Source organism: Vombatus ursinus, unplaced genomic scaffold, assembly GCF_900497805.2.
Source record: "Vombatus ursinus unplaced genomic scaffold, bare-nosed wombat genome assembly UNPS02014801.1, whole genome shotgun sequence".
Taxonomy (NCBI): Eukaryota; Metazoa; Chordata; class Mammalia; order Diprotodontia; family Vombatidae; genus Vombatus; species Vombatus ursinus.
Genome location: NW_020954579.1, coordinates 17,908,048 through 17,930,026, shown reverse-complemented (window position 1 = coordinate 17,930,026; position 21,979 = coordinate 17,908,048). Strand labels below are relative to the sequence as shown.

General features: G+C 42.2%; 1 protein-coding gene across 1 annotated transcript in view; it reads right to left on the bottom strand.

The window, feature by feature from the left end:
- The window catches only part of SDK2 (sidekick cell adhesion molecule 2), a 449,888-nt gene that overhangs the window by 137,718 nt on the left and 290,191 nt on the right, over window positions 1–21,979 (bottom strand). The window contains exon 5 of the mRNA XM_027873081.1: window positions 14,551–14,684. Coding sequence (XP_027728882.1) covers window positions 14,551–14,684 — 134 coding nt within the window. The remainder of the gene's footprint in view (window positions 1–14,550; window positions 14,685–21,979) is intronic.

Below are 21,979 nucleotides of genomic sequence, written 5' to 3'. Positions count from 1 at the left end.
TCTCTCTCTCTCTCTCTCTCTCTCTCTCTCTCTCTCTCTCTCTCTCTCTCTCTCTCTTTCTCTCAATTATGGGCTTGTACTTGGCAGTGAGAAAGCATGTGGTGAGAGTCAGTGTGTATATGTACAGCATGATCGTGGAAGAAAGACTCTGGAGCCTGGGAGGCACAGTACGCTAACGGGGTTGATGTTTCATCCCTGGGTCCTCCCTGGTGGTATCACTGTGGAGTATGGTATTTGTTGGCATTTGGCTCGCTCCAATGTTATAACTTGTGCTGCTTTAGAACCAACCTACTCTTTGTACCAGAATCAAGGATGTAAGAAATGATGAAGGCTATGGCAAACCCAACCAAATGTTGCTTTATCTTAATTGTACTAACTGGGCTTGTTCCTCATTTCTTGTCCCTGGAAAATGGTGTCCAGACATGGGCCCTGGATCAGGCATGGGTAACAACCTAATCTCTTAGATGTGAAAAGAACATGAGGGCAGGGGCTACTGTCATTCATCTCTGTATAGCTCCCCAATATCTAGAACGATGCATTCCATGGAATAAATCACAGGGTCACATCAGTAGTAAGGGTCAGAGTTAGGATATGAATCCAGGTTCTCTGAATTCAAATCTAGCCTAGCAGCATAGATATAGAACGAAAAGGGAGCTCAGAATCCAACTTCCCCATTTTATAGATCTGGAAACTGAGACTGAAGGAGGTTAAGTAACTTGTTCAAGGTCAGGGATTACAGGTGAGATTTGAACCATCATAGCAGTTGAATCAATATTGGTTGGAAGAACAGATGATATCATCTCCCCCATTCCTTCTACACAGCTGTCTACAGGCAGGATCAGATTGCTTCCCCAAAGGATAAGTCACATTCCCTGGAGACTGGATTCAGAGGAACAGCAGTGGCCTGGCACTCTGGACATATGTTTGTCCTGCTTTGAAGAGGTCGTCAGGCCCCATGTTCCAGCCTTCCTGGAAAACTCAAGAACAGGAATAAAAGTAAAAAAAATGGAATAAAATGACAGGAGAATAGAAAGGAAGAATATAAACTAAAATAATTACAACAATATAAAAGCCTCATGTAGGGGCTGTAAAAAGAGAACAGACTGAAAGCTGAATCCATAAAAGGGTCCTCTCAGTTGTATATTACTTACAGGGATACGTTTGGGCCTAACCTGGAGCGGCTAATAGAACAAGGGAGTAAACAGAACCAAGAAGATGGCTTGCTCAGACATTATTAAAAAATACAATTGCTGTAGGAGGACTCAGGGGCCATAATGTTTGTTTTTACAGAGCCGTGGAAGAGCCTTTCTGCAAGAAGGATAAGAGCAACACACCCCCACGGCACACAAAGACACCTATGTGGGGCTGTGGGGGACGTGGAAGGAACAGCAGGGGTCTGAGCCACTGGAACACACTGTCCTTTGGGGTCAGGGAATGGGCCTCCTGGAATGTGCCCAGAGAGTGGTGGGGAAATCAAACATTCCCCTCTCAAACAACTTTTCCTGGGTTTGGGACAGAGGAGAATGGGGCATCATGGGGACTGAGCAACCCTTTGTGTAGGGACCTGTTCTTGGTGCTAAAGCATCACCTTCCTCATTAGGAGAATTCCTTGGGAGCAGGGACTGGCTTGCTCTTCTAGTGGCATCCCTAGCACTTAATCAGTCAGGTCCAACAAACATTTATTAAGCCCTTACTATGTGCCAGGCAATGTGCTAAGCACTGGGGATAAAAAGAGAGGGAAAAATAGTTCCTACTCTCAAGTGGGGTCTAACGGGGGGGGGCGGGACGTTCAAACAACTATGTACAAACATGATATATAGACAGGATAAAGTGGAAACAAATCACAGAGGGACGGCACTAGATTAAAGGGGAAAGGCTTCTTGTAGATGGCGGGATTTTAGCTGAGACTTGAAGGAAAGCAGAGAAACCAGGAGGAAGAGAAGAAAAGTAAATACTAAATATAGAAAATAATTTTCAGGGGGAAAGGCTCTTATAACTGTGGGTGGGTAGGGGCATAAATCAAGATAAGGTGGAGATAGCACTGGAACTAGGCTTTGAAGGAAACTAGAAATTTTATATAGAAATGAGAAGGAAGTGCATTCCAGACATGGGGCACAACCTGGACAAAAGCATGGCGATGGCAAATGGAAATTCATGTGTACGGATCAGTAAAGTAGGCCGGTTTGGCTGGAATATAGTGTGTGTAAAGGAGAGCAGTATTACACTAAGCACCACAAAAGGCAGGCTGTAGTTAAATGGTAAAGGGTTTCAAGGACAAACAGAATTTTGTATTTCTCCTGAAGGCAAGGGGGAACCACTGGAACTTCCTGAGCTGGGGAGTGACAAGTACTTTTGAACTTCACAACAACCAAGTGAGGTAAATATTATTAGTATTATTCTGCATTATTTTACAAATAAGGAAACAAGTTCAAAGTAGTTTAATTACTTTCCATTAAAAGTACTTATCAAGTCATGTTATGCTAGTGACAAAGGTGGGATTTGAACCCACAACTCTCTCAGCTCCAAGTTCAATGCTTTTCTTTTTTATACCACAATGACTGGGTTTCCACAAGATAGCAGAGGAAGAAAAGACTGTACATATAGTTTGAGGCAAGATTTCAGAGGGTCCTAAATGCCAGCATAAAATATTTAGATTTTATTCCATAGGATACAGGGAGTAGGGGAGGGGTATTGAAAGCTTATACAGTTATCCCTGCCACATTGTAACTTTCCCCACTGTGGTTTCAATATATCGCGTGTTGGCATAAGAAATTAAATGAGAATTTCGGGGGAGTTTTGTGGAAGCTGCAAATGACATATGAAGGCCAGCAGATGACATAGAAAAACTTCAAAAACTCAGAAATGTATAAAATATATGTAAAATATTGTATAATATCAACATATTTTATCTTTTAATACCATAATAATTCAGACTTCTTCTCTAGTGTGATGGGAGGGCCAAGAAATTTTACACAGGTTTTCCAGAAGGATATGGAAGGGATAACTGTACGTAAGTGGGGAAGGGTTTAGGGTTAGGAAAAGGCGAGGGGAAATAATACGATGAGAGTAGAGTTTTGAGACCAGGAATCAGGCAGTGGTATAAGCATGGACTGGAAAGTGAAGAGACTGAAAGTGGAGAAACCAGTTAGATTGCAATAGCCCAGGCAGAAAATAACCAGGGCTGGTTTAGGATATTATGGAATGGAAAGGATAGAAATGAGGGCACTATGCAAGAAAGAATCACTGGGTTTGTTGACAGTCTGACGTTTCCTTTTCCCAGCAAATCTGAGCAATTTTTTACTTAAAGGTACTACTGAGAGAAATAGAAAGGTTGGAGGAGGAGGCCATTTGTAGGGAAAGATGAAGAATTCTCTTTTAGCTATTTTGAACTTGATGCTGTAGCGGGAACCATCAAAGCAGACATGTCTGTCTGGCTGATAGTGATGTGGAATTACAGCTTGTGAGAGAGATTAGAGATGCAGACATAGATTGGAGACTTATTCATGTAGATGTGATGGTCAAAACCACAAGAGCAGGTGAGACTAAAGAGGGAAAGAGAATTTATAGAAAAAAGCAGAGGGCCAAGGATTAAGTTTTGGAGTACAGTCACATTTAGGGGATGAAAGAAAAAAGCAGAAGCAATGAAGGAGAAAAACAAGGAATAACCAAACAGGAAAAGTGGCATAAAGCAAAGGCAGAAGAACATTCAAAGAAGGGGGTGGTTGAACAAGCATTGAATGCAGAGAAGTCATGGAGAATGAAGACTAAAAAAAGATTCTTTTTAGGAGGTCCCTAGTGACCTTGCAGAGAGTAGTTACAAAAGAATGGTGTTGCCTCAGACAAACTGAGACCTTGGGAAGAGGTTAGCTTAAAAAGGCCAAGGTCTCCCACTGTATCCGGGCCCATTACCAGTCATCCTGATCTACGTCTTGCCACTGGACTCCGATGACTCTGGAGGACAGAGTGAAGCTGATGAGTTTGCACAGCTCTGCCTCACTTAAATCCACTTCACTTGCAAGTCAAGAAAGACATCACCCTCCTGATGTCATTGGTCTTCTTTGAGAACAAAAGACAAACAACAAAAACAATCTGTGAGGGGTGAAAGCTAGATTGAAAGAAAGTGAGTTGTGAGGAAGTAAAGGAAGTGAATACAGATTATTATAGAGAAAAAGAAGAGAAATAGGTGGTAGGGAAGGACAACTAGATGGTGCAGTAGATAGAGCGCTGAGCGCTGGGCCTTGGGTTAGGAAGACTTGAGTTAAGATATGACCTCAGACACTTACTAGCTGTGACCCTGGGTAAGGCACTTACACCTGTTTGCCTCAGTTTCATCATCAGTAAAATGAGCTGGAGAAAAGAATGGCATACCAGTCCAGTACCTTTGCTAAGAAAATCCCAAATGGGACATGACTGAACAACAAGTGATAGGGAGCCCAAGGGGACAGCAGGATCAAGGATTTTTTTTTTAAATAGATGAACAGAGTATATTCATATGTTCTCCATTCTATCCTCTACCCAGGTCTGATCATGCTCAATAAACTCCAGTGACTCCTTATTACCTCTCAAATCAAATGGAAAATTGCCAACCTGACTCCAAACTAATTAAAAATCTGGCTCCAACCTACCTTCCCACTCTTATTATTCATTTCTTCCCTCCTCATGCGACCAGACAAACTGGCCTTCCTATGGTCCCTTACATGCAGCATTCTAGTGCCTTTGCATAGGCTGCTCCCCGTGTCCTCATGCCCCCATTCCTGGAATGCACTTCCTCCCCATCTCTGCCTTTTAGCGCTCCCAGTTTCCTTCAAAGTTCAGCTCAAACTGAACCTCCTATATAAGTAAGGCCTCCTCTAACTGCTACTGCCTCCTCCCCATGCCCAACACCTCATATTTATTTTGTTTATGTGTGCATATTGTATGCTCCTTTAGGAAGTAAGCTCCTTGAGGGCAGGGGCTGCTTCACTTGTGTCTTTGTAACCCCAGTGCCTAGTACAGTGCATCATAAGTGCTTCATAAATGTTTACTGCTTATATGCTAAAGGAAGAAATTAAATATGAACTCCTCGTTAGTATAGTGGTGAGTACCCATGCTAGTCATGTGGGAGACCGGGGGTTTGATTTCCCCAATGGGGAGACGAAGCAAATTTTTCAATGATTTTGGAAAAACATAGAAAGACTTTCACAAAATAATGGAGAGAAATGAGCAGAACCAAGAGAACATTGTGTACAGTAACAGCAATATTATTTTAGAATGACTTTGAGAAAAAAAGTGACTTTGAATGAATATTATTTTGATTATTATAAATACCCAAGTTAACCATAAAGGACATATGAAGAAAGATGTGATCTGCATCCAGAGAAAAAAACTGATAAATAGAAGTATATATAGAACAATTTTATACATACATATACACACACACACACACACATACATACACCCCTGTTTGTGTCTAATGGTAGCCATCTCTAGGGTGGGGGGAAAGGAGGGAAGAAAAAAAAGAAATTTACATAATAGTTTTGTTGCATATTTTAAAGGAATAGCAAGTTTTACATAGTAAATCTGCAGTTTCATGTGCAATCATCTTTTTTATTGTACTATGTTATAGAAATGCTTGTTTTATTCCATAAATTAAAAATAAAATTTAACAATGAGAAAAAGAAAGATACAGAGACAACATACCTGACTAAAAGTTATGAGAACATATTTCCCTGCAATGGGGATAGGCTGTTCTGAGTAATTTCTCTTCCACCCAGTTTTCCTCATGACCAAAATTAATGTATTTTTGAGATGTTTGACCCAAGGGTAAGGACACAGTTTGATTTTAGAAAATAACTTTTCCTGGGGTAAAACCAACTGATCTGTTTGAGGACTCAACTGGCACGAATCTGTTCAATTTGGTAAACACCTTTGAAATGCTGACTATGTGTTAGCTGCTGGGGGTACAAAAAGAATGAATCTAAAAACTGGAAAAAAAAACCCTACAGATTCCTTAGTCTAAATATTGAAATCCTTTTCAGCCCTATTTCTCATTATTTCTTCTCATGCACACTGCATTCCAGGCACACTGGAAGACTAGCTCCCCCTCAATATCATCCTGCTCCTCTCTGAGTACACTACATTGTAGGGTGTCTCTCATGCCAGGAGCACACTCTTTCCTCATCTCAGTCTACTGAAATCCTTCCAGGCTCAGTTCAGATGTCAGCTCTTCCATAAAGCCCTCCTTGATCTCCCTGGTTAAAAGTATTTAACTTAAATCTCCATTTTCTCTCTTTTTTAAATTAACTTAGAACACTTTGTAGTCTCTCTTTTGTCCCTATTATGTATGTGACTACCTTAATATTATATATTTTATTTGTTCAAATAGCACCCACGGCTTACTTGCTCTTCTTTGTACCCAAGGCCCTCAGAAAAGTCGCCTCAGATTCGAAGTAATCTGTGGGTTCACATCTACTCAGAGAGCCATTCAATTCAACAAGTATTTATTGAACTGAATATCTATTGCACTCTTTAAAAGCCCACATGGGACAGGAAGAGAATGTGGTGGTATAAGGAACCCAGAGAAGAAAAACACCTGAGATTGTGAAGTGTGTGATGCAGGAGTTTTTAACCTGGGGTCTGTGAAATTGTTTTTTAAATTTTTTGATAATTGTATATAGTTGGTTCCCTCTTAAATAATTGATTTTATGCATTTACAAACATTATTCTGAGAAAGGGAACAGAGGCTTCAGACTGCCAAAGGGGTCCATGATCAAAAAATGGTTGGAGTGGAAAGAGTGCTTAGCATTAGGAAATCTAGGCTGGAACCCAGATTTAGGCAGTTATTAGCTATGTGGCTGTGGACAAGTTATTTAATTTCCTTCAGCCTCAGTTTCCTCGTGTGTAAAATGGGGATAGGATCACATGCACTAACTACTTTCCTCACAAGATAGATTGTTCTGAGGAAAGTACTTTGTGAGCCTTCAAGTACTAAATGTGAGCGATTATCATTAACCTGTCAAGCACAAAACCCTACATGTGGGTAAAGACAGAGTGACTTTGATCATGTGATGGTAGCTCACCCAGATCCATGGCTCCTCTAGCTTGAAACTCATTTGGGGTTTCATTGAAGCCTCCTGGTCTTTGGCAGAAAAGAGTTAGAAGGCTGGGGAGTGTGTCATGATAACCCAGGCCCTGCCAGCAGCAATGACATGGGCAAAAGTGTCCAAATAAATTTCTCCCGCAGTTGGGATTGTGAAGTCAGCACAAGCTGAAGCCTCAGAGATTTACTGCAAATTAAAGTTGGCCCTGAGCCAACCAGAACTGGCCGGGCGAGGTGATGGGTTTGAATTCTAAGCCATTGATAAGTCCACACAGGGTCGGAGTAAGAATGTCAGACCTGTGGAAACCTTGGGCTTCTGTGATGACAGCAAGTCTGGGGCACAGAGTTATGCATATGAGGAATTTGCATATATTCTTATCATTATCAAGCAGAAGCACAGTTGGACATGCTCTACTCCATGAAATAGACACAATCCCAGGATAACAGGTCACACTGGGCTGCCTTTCCAGGAATTGGTGACAGCATGCATTATCACCACGGGAGAAGGCTAAAGTTGGGATAGAGGGTGAACTGGCCGGAATGGGCTACTGCAGCTGCTCTGGACAGAGAAGAGAGGTAGAAGAGGAAGCGGAGGAGGGAGAGATAGAGGGGGAGAGAGAGAGATGGCGAGGAGACAGACAGAGTTGGTAGGGGGAAAAGCAATGATTCCTCCTTGTAAATTGGCAGGCAGTCTGGAGGATTTCTGTCAGTGACAGGAACAGGGTTTTGAAGTGTAGTCATTCGTGGGAGGAGAAATTAGCTAAAAAAAAATATCGGCTGATTCTGCTCTCAATCCAACACAAATCACTGAGTGGGAGAAAGAGGCAAAGGGCGCTTGGAACTGGGAAAACAGAGAAATCTGGTTTGCAAGTTACAATAGGAGCGCCTGCTTTATCCTTGTGCCTGTCAGTTGGGGTTTGAGGGGTTTAGGTGGGTTCTCCCGCCTCCTCTGAGTTGTTGGAGGGCTCCGGGGAGGACAGGCATAGCAGAGAGATGTTGTGATGATTGCTTTTCTCTTGGGGCAAAGTTGCCTATGACAGCTGAGCTAGGAATACCTACATTTCATCTATATTTGGGTGGGAGGGTATAGCTGTTTAACTTCCCATGAAAAGTAGGCTCTGATGCCACCCAGGGACTGAAGAACAGAAAGTACTATGGGGTAACTTCACTCTCTTCCATTCACTCCTTTCCAGGGTCAGCAGAGACACATAAGATTAGGAGCTGGGTTAGTCAGTCCTCAGTGCATTGGGGTTTACACATTGGCTTCTCACTCTACACAGCTCAGTTCCCTTCTCTCCTGCTCCCCTCCCCCCATTGTGTTTTACTCTTGTTCCATGACAGGTAAGAGTCAAAATGATTTAACGACCAGGGAGAAATTCAAAGGAAAAAGGAATCTCCTTCAGATGATTAAAACCTCTTCTGCCTATTAAGGAACTTAAGCTCAAAACCATGAAGTTAGAAACTTTGTATCATTGCCCCAGCGTGATCAGGTAAAAAAAAAGAAAGAAAGAAAAAAGATCAGACTTCCTTCCTTGGGGCAGGAAGCAAATTAGACAGGAGAGAATGTCACCATTGCAGGAATGAGATGATTTCCAAAGTTTTCTTTCTTTTTTTTAGCTCCAAAATGTTATAATTTCTATTTTAAAAAATGCTAAACTTGTATGGTTTTACTTGGATTTGGGCACCAGTAGGAATACACAGCTCCCAGGGTCCCTTCCAATTTTGGGATACTGTGGTTCTTCTGGTTATAGGACATCTTTTCTTGGAAGGGTTGGTTTGGATTCCAAGTAACCTTGAGTTGGGAGAAGCAAATAGATTCTGGGATGATGATGAAGAATTCCTGTGGGAGCCTGGGAGGGTCATGAATTGCAGAGGCTAGCATCCTAAGGCTATCTCATAAGTTTCTCCTGGTTTGCGGTAATATGGAAACCAGAGGTGGGACAGCCAAGAATGCAGAAACGATTGGCACTGCATCTTCTTGGTATCATCGAGAGTCTCAGCCTAACCATGGATGATTAATGAGGTTTGCTTTTCTAAGCAGGAGTTGTACAGATGTGGAGGGAAGTGAACATCTGGCTCTTCCAGCTTACAGCTGCTCTGTTGCTAGAAAGAAGTGTTCTGCCCCATATCAAATTCACTCACTGTTCCCTTCTGACCTCTTCCTGGGCATGGTTCTTGAGTCAACCACCTCTTTCTAGACACTAAGAATAGGATAAGGAATCAGAGTTCCTGGGATCTATCCCTAGATGGATGGGGAAAAGGTCCAGGTTGGACCATCCCCAAAGTCTTGCACACTTCTTTGACTTAGTCTTACCTTCATTTCTAATTCTTTCCCTATTACCCCATTCCCTCTGTTCCTCCCCTTCTCTCCCAGGTTCTGCCTATTCCAGGGAGAGAGCAAATCCCTCTCTCTAAGACTCAGTTGTCCACCATTTTCCCAGTGAGCAAGATTGGTTCTTCTCTTCAATGAGAAGATCCAGGAATGAATAATATTTGTATTAGGACCCTGCCTAATGATTGCAAGGGCCATTCAGGGACTTAAAACAGTAAGGAGTCTTAGAGAACATCAAGTCCAACCCTCTGGTATTATAGATACAGAAATCCACGCCTAGAGAGGTAAAGGGATTTATGCAAGGTTTGACAGGCACTGATCGGTAGAGCTGGGCTTGGAACTTAGTCTGACTCTTTGTTCCATGCCTATCATGCCTGCAGCAGACAGAGCTCCATCAGTCTTACCCATTTACTGGAGTTGGACACAGTCAGACCGGCTGGGATAGGATGTTGTGACAGGTGCACTCAGACTGCAACTGTGTGGACACCATAATCACTCTAAGAACTCCCAAGCTGAGCTGTGACCTGGAACCTTCTACTCACCTGTGATCATCAGCAGAGCTGTTCATCTACTGATACTCTACCCTGATTCATTCCCCACTAACTAGCAATCTCCTACCCACTCTGTCTCTTCTATTCCTGGTGTTGCTGATTTCTGGGTTGTGTAAGAGTAATCTACTTCCCCCACTCCCAATTCCCTTCTCTCATCCCCATCTACCTCAATCCTATACCTCCCAGGTCCCACTCTGGATCTGCTTACCCCTTCCATTGTGCCCTCTATATCTCCTAGTGCCTAGTCCATAATTAATAAATTTCCCTTCAATTTAGATGTCTTCCTCTCATACTCCTCCCATCTTATGGCGCTGACAGAGACCTGGATCCCCCCAAGATGACACTGATCTCCCTAGATATCCTTTCCAATAACTGTTGCATCTTTCTTACTCCCTGATATACTAGTCTCAAAGAGGGAGTCTGAATGCCTCCAATTCTCCATTGTCATTTCCAGACTCTCTTTCTGCTTCCTTCTCTCAGAAACTTTTCATCGTTTGAGGTTCACTGTATCCAAATTTATCACCCAAGCCAGATCCTGGTAGATGTTATCTACTGATGGCCAGGTTATTCTCTCTCTCCTTTCTCAAAGACTTCAGTGCCTGGTTCACAGTCTTCTTCTCCATCTCAATTCTTGCTCTTATACTAGAAGATTTTAACATACATATTTGATGTTTCCTCAAGCACCCTAACCTTCCGGTTGGTCAATCTGCTCAAATTCCATGACCCACTCTTTTATTCCACCTCAGCTCCTCACAGGGATAGCAACATCTTTTGATCTTTCTATCATATACAACTGTTTCACTTCTATGGTCAAGAACGCTGATACTTCTTTACCCTAAAACAATCTCCTATCAATCCATCTCTCCTTATTCTTTACTCTTCTTCAATCTATTCTTTATCTTCACCATGACTTAAAATCCTTCCACTCCTCAGTTCTTTTTCAAGACATTGCCTTATTTTTGATAATTCTCCTCCAAACCTTGACCCTTTCCAAACCACGGAAAACCCTTAAGTTAACCTTTTCAATTCTATACTATCTTTTGCTCTTGAATAAGTTGCTCTCTTGATCTACTGCTACACACCTCTCTGCAAACTCCAACCTTGGATTACTCCTACCATTTACCTCCTCTCCTCTTCACATGCTGATGAACAGAGCTGGAGGAAGTCAGACAACTGTATTGATTAGGTGCGCTACAACTTTGTATTATCTAATCTCAACAGTGCCCTCACTGGAGAGAAGAAATCTTTTTAATCCTCCCTAACTGAATCTCTAGACCATTTGCCAAACTTAGTTCCTATCTTTAAGTCTCTTATAACACCCCTTCCTCCACATCTGGCAGCTGAGGATCTTGACTCATACTTTATTGAGGAAATAGAGGTAATTGGCCATGAACTCCCTCTTCTCATAACTCCTTGATAACATCTCCCATGAATTCCTCTTTTACTTAAGTCTCTGTTGAAAAGGTGGACCTTCCCCCTGCAAAGGCTAACACATCTACATAAACCTCTGATTCCCTCCACTCCTGTCTTTATCAGAAGATTGTTCCCCCTTTCATCACTCTTCTCTTTCTGATCTTCAGTCTCTTACTATCAACTGTCTCTTTCCTCACCACCTAAAAACACTCAAGTCTTTCCCATACTTAAAAAAGTCCTTCAGTAGATTCTGCCATTCTCACTAGCTATCTTCCTATGTATGTTCTCTTTTCCCAGCAAACATTTTGAAGACTCTGTCTACATTTCTTTCCTCCAATTCCTCTCACTCACTAATCAACCCTCTGCAGTTTGGCTTGTGACCTCATCTTACAAATGAATATGCTCTCTCCAAATTACTAATGATCCCTTGCTTGCCAACTCTGATGACCTTTTCTCATGAATGTGCTGGTAAATATTTAGCAACTAGCTCTCTGGGAAAAAAAAGAGAACACAGGACACACTTTTAAGTTTAATCTCCATGATTAACATTTTTTCCACTGTCTTAAGACAATCAACAAAACAATAAATCAAGCCCTGACTTTGCCAGTTTCTGAGGTGTAAATGCTCACACTGAAAATTTAACATTTAGCTTGAGGGCTCAAACTGACTTTTCTCAGTCCTCACCCTTCTCATTTTTTCTTCTGCACTTGACACTGATGACTACCCTTTCCTCTTGGTTACTCTCTCATCTCTGGTGATCTCTTATCTTTTAGCGATCCTGCCCTGACTTCTACCTGTCTAACCACTCTTTCTTAGTCTCCTTTTCTGGATCATCACCCATGCTACATCTCCTAACTGGAGGTAAACCTCAAAGCTCTGTACTGGGCCCTCTTCTCTCTCTCTACAATCCCTGAATGACACCAACGTGGGTTTAGTTATCTCTATGAAGTCTGACTCCCAGACTAGCCTCCCTAGTGTCTCTCCTCAGCTTCAGTCCCACATCACAAATTACTTACTAGACATTTTGAACTGGATGCCCTGTAGAAATCTCAAACTCAACATGTCCAAAAAAAGAAGTCACTATCCTTCCTGAAAACCTACCCCTCTTCTGAACCTCCCTATTACTGTCAAGTACACCATAGTCCCTCTGGTTCCACAATTTGGGTGTCATCCTCAACTCCTCACTCTCATATCACATATCTGATCAGCTGATACATTTTGGCCAACATTTATATCTCCCGCATTCAATTCCTTTTTCTCCACTCACACAGTCAATACTTTCCTTCAGACTCTCTTTACCTCTTCCCTGGTATATTGAAATAGTTTCTAATTGATCTCCCTGCCTCAAATCTCTCCTCATTCTGATGTATCCTCCATACAGCTCCTAAAGTAATCTTCCTAAAACTCAGGTCTGATCCCTCCTATTCTGTAAATTCTGGTGCTTCTAGGATCAAATACAACCTCCTCTTTTTTTTTTAACATTGAAAGCTCCTCTCAATTTATCTCCTTTACATCTTTCCAATCTTCTTATTCATTCCTCCCCTCCATGTACTCTACTGTCCAGATGCACTAGCCTTCTTGTTATACAACACACATGACCTTCCAGCTCTCATCTCTGGGCTTTCCCACCGGTTGTATCCAAAACTCAGAATCCATTTCTTTCTCACCTTTGTTTCTTGTAATTCTTAGCTTCCTTCAAGGCTCAGCTCAAGCATTTGACCCTTTGTAGGAGCCCTTTCCTCTTTCTTCCAACTGCTCATACTTTCTATGTCCCCCTAGCCACCTTGTATCTGGTTTGTATGTTGTGTGTGTGAATGTATGCTGACAATATATACAGATGTGCATAAAATATGCATATATATGTATATTTACATAAGGGGCAGCTAGGTGGCACAGTGGATAGAATGATGGGTCTGGGGGCAGGAAGACTTTTTTTTCAAATTCTGGTTTCAGACAATTAACTATCTGTGTGACCCTGGAAAAGTCAAACTTAATCCTGTTTGCCTTAGTTTTCTCACCTGTAAAATGAACTGGAGAAGGAAATGGTAAATCACTCCAGAAACTTTGCCAAGAAAACCCCAAATGGAGTCACAAGTAGTTGGACAAGACTGAAAAATACACACAAACACACACACATGTATATGTGTATATATACATATATAAATATATGCATGTGTATATATGTGTATATGTGTGTATATGTGTAAGTATACACATGTATATGTACGTATGTATATATACATATGTACATACACACACACACATACACACAAAAAAATAGATGTCAGGTTCCCACTACAATGTAATTCCTTGAGGGGTAGGACTGTTTTGCTTTTGTCTTTGTATATCCAGTGCCTGTCACATATTAGATCCTTAATAAATGCTTGTTGATTGATTCCTGTCAACGAGAACAATACCCTGGGCTGAGTTCTTCAGGGCAGACAGGTTTCTTTATATATCTATAGTGGAAGCAAGGAATAGCTTTCTTTAAAAACATGCTTCCCTACCTCCTTCTCTCTCACTGCCTGAGCGATGGCAGTCTGTGGTCCCAAATACTAGTGTAGGGTTCTTAACCCGTGGTACATAGACTCCCCCCTCTTCCCAAAGATTCATAGATAGATTCCAGGGGGTCCATGGATAGAAAAGAAATTACAGCTTTATTTCAATATAATTGTTTTCCCCCAATCTCATGTAGTTTATTTTATGTATTTAGAAAATTATTCTAAGAAATAAGCTTCTCTAGACTGAGGAAGAGGTCCTTGCCACAAAAAAAAGGTTAGGAACCTCTGCTTTAGTATCCACGTGTGCGCACACACACACACACACACACACACACACACACACACACTCACTGTGCAATTTCCCAGGAGCCTGGCTAAGAGCCTCCATAAAACTTCATCATTCTTGGTGCCTCTTTTGATGAAACCTTAGGATCTTGCACTTGTCAAGGGAGCCAATGTCAAGAGCTCAGTCCTTGGCTGTCTCTTTTGCAAATTGTCTCTTCATTCCCTCCTCCTCTGGAGGTGGGCCTCTTCCTGCCTCCCCTCTACACCCTCAAGCCAAATGAATACACTTCTCTGCAGTCCACCTCCTCCCCAATTAACTCCCCCTCCCCAGCTGCTTTCCTGAAGATCGAATGGCCCACTCCTTCATCAGTCCCCAAGCCTTGTGCTTACTTTCCACGGTGAGAGTGATGGGTTGGCTGGTCTTGTTATCCCCATTCTTGTCATTAACGGCCTGCACGTAGTACCGGCCAGCGTCAGGAGCCACAGTTGACAGAATGACTAGGGTGTTATCCAGCGTGATGGCTCTGAGGAGGACAGAGAACTGATTGAGAGATTCTGTCAGGGTCACCCCCAAGCCTCCCTCTGAAGCAGGGTGGGGCTGGGGAGGAGGAGAATTCTGGGGGCTTACTGGGTAAGGAAGACTGAAGAAGAGGGAGTGTGTGTGTGTGTGTGTGTGTGTGTGTGTGTGTGCTGATGAGAAATGGGAAATGATAAGAGGAGGGCATAAAGCTAAAATAATCATACCTTACATCGATATTGAACATTAACATTTTCAATTCATTTTCACAGACATTATCTTTTCTGATCCTCACAACCCCGTGAAGGAAGACAGGATGAAGAGTATAATCCGTATTTTTGAGTTGAGGAAATCAAGGTACAATGATATCTAGCTACTCCTTATCTATGTCGAGGTATTCCTTAACCTTGGCAGGACTGTATCTCTCAGCCCCCATCCTCTTAATTTCATGTTATGCCCGAGTCCCAGCCCCTGCTATAATGGATGCCAATGGTCCCGAATCTTTTTCCTCCCATGGTCCCTCTTGCCTGTAGTGAAAGTCACATTCTCTGCAAGGTCCCTGGATGTCAGAATCTAAAATAGATGTGTATGCATGTGTTGGATGGGAGGGGGGGATTGGGTTATGTCTGACCACTAATTTCACGTTTTTTGTGGAATTCTATTTCCAGAAGGTTATGCATGAATTCCCAATATGAGGTACCTTTTAGCATGGGAGGTTTTGAAAAGCACTGGGGGGAAATTTCATGCTGTGAATTAATGCTTCCCCCAGTACCTTTCAAAAACTCCTACGCTGAGAGAACAGGAAAATTATCTGGGGCCAGACAAGTCCCTATACATAACATGAGTTCACATACTAAATAACTGCCGAACTAAATAGTGCCTGACCTATATGAACTTATCTATTTGTATAACATCATGTAGTTGATGGTTTGATTCAATTAAATTTAACAACTATTTATTAAACACCTATTACTATATGCACAAGGTGCCATGTAAGGGCCTGGGGATAACAGGATGAAGACATATTCCCTGCCCTCAAGGGTATAGTAGATATTAATGATGATAATTTAGATGGAAGCACCAGGCATAGGGGATTATTAGCCAAATGTACTGTTGGATTCAATACATGTCTCCTTTTGCCAAGAACTAATAGCTCTTGTCCCTGTGCCTCAGTTTCCTCCTCTGAAGCAGGATTAAAAAAAATACAACAAACCTACCTTTTTAACATCTAAAGACATCTCTTCTCTCCCTGAGGATGGACAGGTGTCTGAGAGGGTAGAGTAATACAGAACTATGTTTATCCCAAATCTGAATTCTTTTTACCTTGGGACCAATACTGAAGACTAGAACCCCAGACTCAAGTGAGGTAGTATACATCCCAGCTGGGAACTCACTGGGCCTCATTATAGCCCTTAAAAGTCTGACCACCAACAAATTTTCCTCTTTTCTTGTTTTCTATCTTCTTTTATTCATTTCCCCATTGACAAACAAAACCATTAGTTTGTCAAGTCTAGCTCCAAATTTTAATGTGATGTGCATGAGACAGCTGTTAAACATCCTTAATGTTAGTTTAACAAGGACAAATCCAGTTGAATCCTTTTCAGATTTTCCCATAAGGTGAATGTTACAGAGTTTTAAAAAGAGTCTCTCAAAGGAACCGCTTCACAAATGTCTCTTTTGTTTATACTTTCACAGGGTGAGGGGTTTTGCTTTTTTTTTTTTCTGTTGGTCTTTTATATGTCAGTTCTCTTGCCATCAACAGAGCTGCAGGAAATTGCAGGATGCTCATCCACTCTGTTCTTCCCCAAAGGTTCCTTTCCTTCCTGGAGAGTTCCCTCTCTGTTTCTCCCAGTAATCTAGACAGTGGGAATTAGAGGTAGGGGGTGGCCCTGGACAGAGGCTTGACAAATTGTGGTGGTGTGTAGTGGTAATGAATAAAGTGCTGCCCTTGGAATCAGGAATACCTGAGTTCAAATTTTGCCTCTGACACTTAGTAGCTGTGAGACTCTGGGCAAATTACTTAACCTCTTTTGGCTTCAGTGAATCAGTCAGTTAGCATATATCAAGTGTCCACTATGTACTAGGCAAAAGACAGCCCCTGCTCTCAAGAAGTTTATGATCTAATGGCCTCAGTTTCCTCATCTGTAAAATGGGGATAATAACAGCATCTATCTCCCAAGGTAGCTTCTTCTGTTGGGCAGCTAGATGGTGCAGTGGATAGAGTGCCAGGCCTGGAGTCAGGTTCTCTCCTGAGTTCAAATCTGGCTTCAGACACTTACTAGCTATGTGACCCTGGACAAATAACTTAACCCTGTTTGCCTCAGTTTTCTCATCTGTAAAATGAGTTGGAGAAGGAAATGGCAAACCACTCCAGTATCTTTGCCAAGAAAACCCCAAATGGGGTCCCAAAGAATCAGACATGACTGAAAAACAACTAAACAACAAAACCTCCCAGGGTTGTGGGAAGATCAAATGAAATAACATAAGTAAAGGGTTTTGCAAATCTTTTAAGGGCTGTATAAAAGCTAGCAATTATTACCGGTATTACTTCTGACCTCAGCACCTCTGTCCCTGGTCTTACAGCCTCCTCTTAGAGTGCCATCATCATTGAAAGGCTAGTAAGGAGAAATCTTTCTTCCGCCAAAAGCCCAGAGAGGAAGTGTGGTGCCGTGGAAAGAGTGCCAGGTTTTAGAGTCAGAAGAATAGAGTCTGTAATCTGGTTTTAATGTTTACTAGTAGTCTCTCTGGGCTTCAGTGTTTTCTTCTATAAAATTAGGGAGCAGGATTAGTAATGATAATAGGCACTCATTTATATAGTGCCTTAAATACATTATTATTAGAATGGAAGTCACTTGAAGGCAGGGACTGCCTTGCTTGCATTACATTTGCATCCCCATAGCACAGTGCACAGCATAGTGCCTAGCACTGTACAGAGTTAAATTTTGGTATGAGGGTCGTAAGAAGAATGGAAGTACCTGTAAGGCAGGGACTGTTTGGTCTTTTTGTTTGTAACCCCCGCACTTATCACACTACCTTACACATAATAGGTGTTGAATTTGAATTTACTGAACTGGACTGAATGAAATGACCAATGAGGGCTTTATTTATTACCTCATTAAACCTCAGAACAACAGATCTTGCTATTACCCATAAATGTACCACTTCTGTGTTCAAGAACTCTGAAATTCCCTTACATGATCACAATCTATTGACTTTGCTATGTCTCCCTCTACTTTCCCATACCAAACTCGACTCTTTGTCCACACTGTGACCTCCAATCCCTTGACCGCTCAGTTCTCTCCTATGCCATTACTCTTACACTAGCCATACTCTCCATCTTGACCCCTTGGTGAATCAGTTCAACTCTACATTGTCTTTTTTCTCAAGTCTCTAGCCCCTTCGTTGCATCGCCAACTGTACTTTGCTAATCTCCGGCTTTAGATCATTTTCACTATCTGCTGTTGATTGAAAGTGGAGAAAATCATGCAACTGTTCTAAGTCCACTACAAATTTATGTTAAATAACTTCAACAGGGCCTTCACCGCTGCTAAGCAATCTTTCTTTACCTCCCATACTAACTCACTATCCTACTCTTCACAGAGGATCTTTCAAATCTTTTCATCCCTCCTCAAATTTCCTGTGGCTCCCTCTTCTGCCACCCTCTCAGCTGAGCACCTTGCCTCATATTTTACTGAAAAAAAACTGAGTCCATTTGCTGTGACCTCCCTTTTCTTCCCTCCTCCTCATCTCATGTCACTCAGCTGCCTTCTGTCCCTATCTCGTCCTTCAACCCTGTCATACACGAAGAGATGACTCACCAGGGCTAAGTCCTCTACCTGTACAAGCTATCCCATTCCATCCCATCTCCTCCAACAGATTGCCCTGTCTGTCATCCCCACTCTATCACTTATCTTCAATCTCTCCTTGTCTACTGACTCATTCCCTCCTGCCAACAAACATGCTCATGTCTTCCCCACCCTCAAAAAAACCCTCACTTGATCCTCCTATCCTCAATAACTATCATCCTATCTCTTCCACCTTTTGTGGCTAAACTCCTTGAGAAGGCCATCTACAATAGGGACCTCCACTTTTTCTCTGCTCATTCTCTTCTGAACCCCTTATAGCACACCTTCTGAACTCATCGTCTCACTAAAGTTGCTTTCTCTGAAGTTACCAACGATCTCAGTTGCAAAATCCAATGACCATTTTCTCTATCCTCATCCTTCTTGACCTCTGTGAAACATTTGACCATCAATCACTCTCTCCTCCTTTATACTCTCTTCTCTCTAGGTTTTTGAGACATCACTTTCTCACGGTTCTCTCCTTACCTGACTATTCCTTTTCAGACTACTTTGCTGGATCTTCACCCAGGTGATGCCCACTAACCATAAGTGTACTACCCAGACCCTCTTCTCTTCTCCCTCTATACTATTTCATTTAGTGATCTCATCAGCTCTCATGAATTTAATTACCATCTCTATCCTGATGATTCTCAAATCAACCTATCCTGCTTACCTCCAGTCTCACATTTCCAACTGCCTTTCAGACATCTCAAACTGGGTGTCTAATAGACATTGTAAACTCGACACATTCAAGTCTAAACTCATTATCTTTTCCCCTAGACTCTCCCCTATTTCTAACTTCCCTATTACTGTCAAAGGCACCACCATCCTTCAAGTTCCTCAGGATGGTACCTAGGTAGATGTCTTCTTTAACTCCTCACTGTTTCTTTGCCCCCACCCTTCTCACCATATCCAATTTGTTGCCAAGTCCTGTGGATTTTACCTTTTCAACGTATCTCAAATACACCTCCTTCTCTCCTCTATCATGACCACCACTCTAGTGCAGGCTCTCATCACTTCATACCTGGGCTACTGCAATAACCTGCTGGTTATTCTCTCGGCTACAAGTCTCTCCCCCTTCCAGTCCATCCTTAATTCAGTCACCAAAGTGATTTTCCTATAGCACAGGTTTGATCATCTTATCTACCCACCCCAAAAATCACCACAAAAAACAAAACTCCAGTGGCTCCCTATCACCTGTAAGATCAAATATAAAATCTTCTATTTGTCATTCAAAGCCCTATAAAACCCAGCCCCTCTGAGGTGCAGTGGATAGAGCACTGGCCCTGAAGTCAGGAGGACCTGAGTTCAAATCTGTCCTCAGACCAAACACTAGACACTCACTAGCTGTGTGACCCTGGGCAAGTCACTTAACCCTAGTTGCCTAAAAAAAGAAACCAAAAAACCAGCCCCTCTCTAACCTTTACATTTGTACACCCCATCTCCCCCCACCCCAATCATCTTTGATCTAGTGACAGTACCCTTCTTGCTGTTCCAAGATTCTCTATCTTTTGGTTCCAGGCATTTTCTCTGGGTGGCTCCCACATCTGAAACGCTGAAACTGTACTAGAGCCCAGGACTCCTGGATCTCAGGTCAGTCGTCTTTTCACTACACCAAAATGGCCTTACTCAGTTACTTGGCAAACTAGTATTTCCATCCCTACATAATATGGGCCTATATTTTTCAGAGCTACTTCTGAAGACTCCCAGGGAACTTTAAAAATAATTTTAATTTAGAGGTAGCTAGGTGGCACAGTGGATAGAGCACCAACTCTGGAGTTAGGAGGACCTGAATTCAAATCTTGCCTCAGGCACTTACTAGCTGTGTGTCCCTGGGCAAGGCACTTAACCCTGTTTGCCTCGAAAAAAAAAAAAAAATTTAATTCAATGGATTGACCAAACATTGTAATAGCACCCTTTATATGCAAGGCTATATACTGGATGCTGGGGTTATGAATACAAAAATCAAAGATTTGCCCTCTTTTTAAGACCCTCATGCCAAAATTGAGCGAATTTAAGGACACATCTCTTCCAGTGAGGAACAGTAGTCTTCTATTAAAAACAAAACCAAAAATGTGAGAGCAAGAACTCCAATGTCCATCCCCTACTCTGAAAATCTTAGAACTCCCAGAAGCAAGAAGGCTGAGAGGCCCAGGAAAGCTTACTTTACACTCAGATGATTTCTCCCTTACTAGAAAGATTCCATTTTCCCTTGTGATCTCCTTTGATGGCTAAAGAGAAGATAATAAGAGCTAACATTTGTATAGCCCTTTAAGATTTACAAAGTGCTTTTATGATACATTATCTCATTTGATCTTTATGACAGCCTTGTAAAGTAGATGTTATTATTAATCTCATTTGCAGATGTGGGAATTAACGCTGAGAGAGGTTGACTTGTCCGGGGACCCTGGGAGACAGGATTTGCACTCAGGTCTTCCTGATTTCATAGTCCTTGCTCTAATCACTGCACCACTTTTCCTGAGTCCAAATTCTTTGTTTTGTCCACTGGCCCTTCTAGCTGCCTTACATCTGTGCGAGTATCCCAAGGGAAAACATACTAGCATTTGACTGAAGATCATTTAATTTACTCCTATGCTTCACTCTCCAAAATGTACATAACTGTACCCAAGCTTTGAGATGAACTTCCAGACAATTTAACCCCAGGGATCAAAGCTTTTGAAGAAAATGGCTAGAGTTCTAAACATAGAAATTTCTAGGGGATATGCAGAAATTATGCCTCAGGATTTGAGAGGTGGCTAAGTGGTTTAGTAAATAGAGCCCCGGCTAGGGTCAGCAAGACCTGAGGTCAAATCTGGACTCAGACACTTACTACCAGCTGTGTAACCCTAGGCAGGTCATTTCACCTCTGCCTGACTCAGTTTCCCCAACTACAAAATGAGGATAATGGTTGTATTTACCTGCTCCAATTGTTGAGAGGATCAAATGAGGTAATAGTTGTAAAGCACTTATCCCAGTGCCTGGCATGTAACAGATACTTAAAGAACGTTTCCTTCCTTCCTGACCCAGGGCCAGATTCCACAGCCATGATCCCTCCAGACTTCTTTTGTAACCCACTCCATCACACTATCCTGCTGGGTTAGTTCTGAATGGCCAAGTTCCCACCTCCCACCCTCTACTCCACTACATACCCTTCTTCTGGGCTCATGGTGTTCCGTGCCTGGGGACACTTGATAATTTAATTAGACAACTGAGTAAGTCAGATTGAAAGCTCCCCAACGGCCTGTACATTCTTTCTGTTGTTACTCTTCTTGCCTCCTTTCCCACAACACACAGCCAGGGGATGGATAAGGTGTTACTAATCACTGTTTAGACCCGAGCAGTGGTGTAGCCCATAGATAGAACTCTTTCTAAACCCCTCCTCCCTCCTCCCCTCCAGCTCTCTATGGCTGATAGCACTCATTGGATATGTATCCCCTGCATACAGATGCCAGAGAATTTG